Source organism: Penaeus chinensis, chromosome 28 (assembly GCF_019202785.1).
Source record: "Penaeus chinensis breed Huanghai No. 1 chromosome 28, ASM1920278v2, whole genome shotgun sequence".
In the NCBI taxonomy this organism is placed as follows: Eukaryota; Metazoa; Arthropoda; class Malacostraca; order Decapoda; family Penaeidae; genus Penaeus; species Penaeus chinensis.
In genome coordinates, this window is record NC_061846.1 from 14,927,022 (window position 1) to 14,929,521 (window position 2,500).

General features: G+C 41.4%; 1 protein-coding gene across 1 annotated transcript in view; it reads left to right on the plus strand.

Annotated features, from left to right (window-relative positions):
- The first annotated feature begins 1,970 nt into the window (after window positions 1-1,970).
- The window catches only part of LOC125039985 (vegetative cell wall protein gp1-like), a 14,393-nt gene continuing 13,863 nt past the window's right edge, over window positions 1,971-2,500 (plus strand). The window contains exon 1 of the mRNA XM_047634391.1: window positions 1,971-2,190. Within this exon, the coding sequence (XP_047490347.1) occupies window positions 1,971-2,190 (220 nt within the window). The remainder of the gene's footprint in view (window positions 2,191-2,500) is intronic.

Genomic DNA, 2,500 nt, shown 5'->3' on the forward strand with positions numbered 1-2,500 from the left:
ATGTTTATTATATAGAATGTTAGTAGTCTTTGTGTTTTTTCATTTGTAAACATATACAAATAATAGAGCCTTTATTTAGGGAAAGTAACATATTTTGGCTTTGAATAATCTTAGAATCCATGCCTAGTAGCTCTTTGATTGAGGGTCCTCTTCTTGCAGTGCTTACACACGTTCTTCCTGTTTAGAGTCTTGATGATTGTCGTTGTCCCTCCTGACACCAGGCGGGGTCTAGTGGCGAGGTGACGAATGTTGATGTGGCTGGTGTTAGTTTTCGCATGGATTATCACTGTCAGCTCATCACACGACCGGAAGTCCAGGAGAGGCGTCTCATCGTGGTTCTTCATGCCCTTCACATCTCCCATCTTGCGGTACAGACGCAAGGCCTGGAGAAAAGGCACATTGAGGAACCAGTTGTACAGCGACCTGTACAACTTTCGAATGCGTGTGATAGTGGTGTTGCTGGGGTGCATTTCCCTGCGTTGCCTGTCTTCATTCTTGACACGGACCAGTTTCTGCTTGGGGGCGTTTAGGTCATTCTCACTGGACATGCTTTCCTGTGCAAGAGGCCGCTTCTATGGACGTCCACTTCTAGTTGATGTCCCTTCCTCAGGAACATTAACCTCGTATATTTTTTGTTGCTCAGTTCTTGAAACGGATGGCTTCATAATTCTTCTTTTCAGTATCTTGCGTGTGGAGTTTGTTGAGGATGGTCCAGGATCCGCCAGGCTGTCGTCGATGACAGCATCATCCTGCGCCATCCTCATTCCCATTTCATCCTGCACCTCCTCCAGCTACGAGTCCATTTCCTCATTGTTGGCATGGGAAGAGTGCGTCTCCATTATTGGCTGCTGATTCACCAATCGGCTTCCAGTATGATTTCTGATCTTTTGATCCACCTTCCTCGTCACTGACAGCTTGGTTCTCACCAGGTGGCATTAGAACAGTGTGAACTGGTTCCCTGGATGGTTCTTCCGCTAACAAGGCAAGTATCTGTGCCATTGCCAGTCCAACGATCCGGGAAATAGTCAAAGAAATAATTGCAATGGCAAATACTTGCTTTGGCGTGCCTCGGGGAAAGAAAATGAGGGGTGCATGGGAAGAGGGGGAGGAGGAGGGGGGAGGGGAAGGGGTAGTGGAGAAGGGAAAAGGATGAGGAGGAGACACGAAAATAGGTAAATGTATTTTCTACCGTTTACACATGAATCAATCCATAATTGTGGATTGATTCAGTATATCTATCTTTATTGTAGGATATATTCATGCCCCCGTCCATTTTTAGAAGTGATTATTTTTCCACTACATGAATTAGAACGTACTACTCCTCTGTCTCCAGAAACAAAAATATCTCGAGATCTATCAACAAAAGAAAATAAGAGAAATGTTATGAGAACATTTTTTGTGTCCCGTAAAGTATTCGTTGGCAGTAATGGCTTAAGTGTTGAGCTATTTAGTATGCTAAGTCACACACACACACGCGCGCGCGCGTGCTCGCGTGTATCCTAGTTCAATTTATAACTCTATATGATAGGATATGCAGTAAGATATAAGATAATCTGCAGAACATTTTCCTTTTTATCCCGTCCACTCCCGTCATCCCTATTTGTTGATTTTTGATTTTCTTTTTCTTTTATTTTATTGCCTTTACCAACGTTTTCATATTAATTCAGCTGTTCCCATTGTGTCCAATTGGAGAAAGGTTTTTACAGCATGACGTCAGAAAGACATCGTGGACTTCTGTTAACTCTTTTAAAACTTTACAATAGGAAGATCGTTTGGGAATTTTACAGACCCTTGCTTTTGTTGCTGTTGTTGTTTCTGTAATATATTTGGCATCAAATAGCATTCTTATTTTAGAATATGATCCAAGAGTAATAAACATAATATCCTCTTCTCCTCTGATCCGAAGTTTCTCCGTGGCAATTTCCGGAGATTCCTGAGACTACTCTGCATCGAATGTTGCATCCGTGTTTATGGCTCAAGGAAGCAGGAGGAAAAAACGTCAACACTTCGGTCATAAAACAGTGAAGCCGCAGTTACTTATCGAGGACTTTTTATCCGGCAACTTATCTGCAATATTGGCTGCATCTTCTGCATCTTATATGCTGTTGATCTTGCAACGAACGGTCTTCAGTGTTATGTTAGGGCCTCAGTTGTATCGTTTAGGAGTTTACATAAATTTAAATGAATATAGTGTGCCTTTGGCAATCTGGAAAGGCGCGCTCGTGCGCGCGCTCACGTGTGTGTGTGTGTGTGTGTGTGTGTGTGTGTGTGTGTGTGTGTGTGTGTGTGTGTGTGTGTGTGTGTGTGTGTGTGTGTGTGTGTGTGTGTGTGTGTGTGCATGATAGACAGATGTATAAATATATGTATAAATAAATAGATAGACACACACACACACACATATATGTGTGTATATGTATATATATATATATATATATATATATATATATATATATATATATATATATATATATATATATATACATACATACATACATACCTA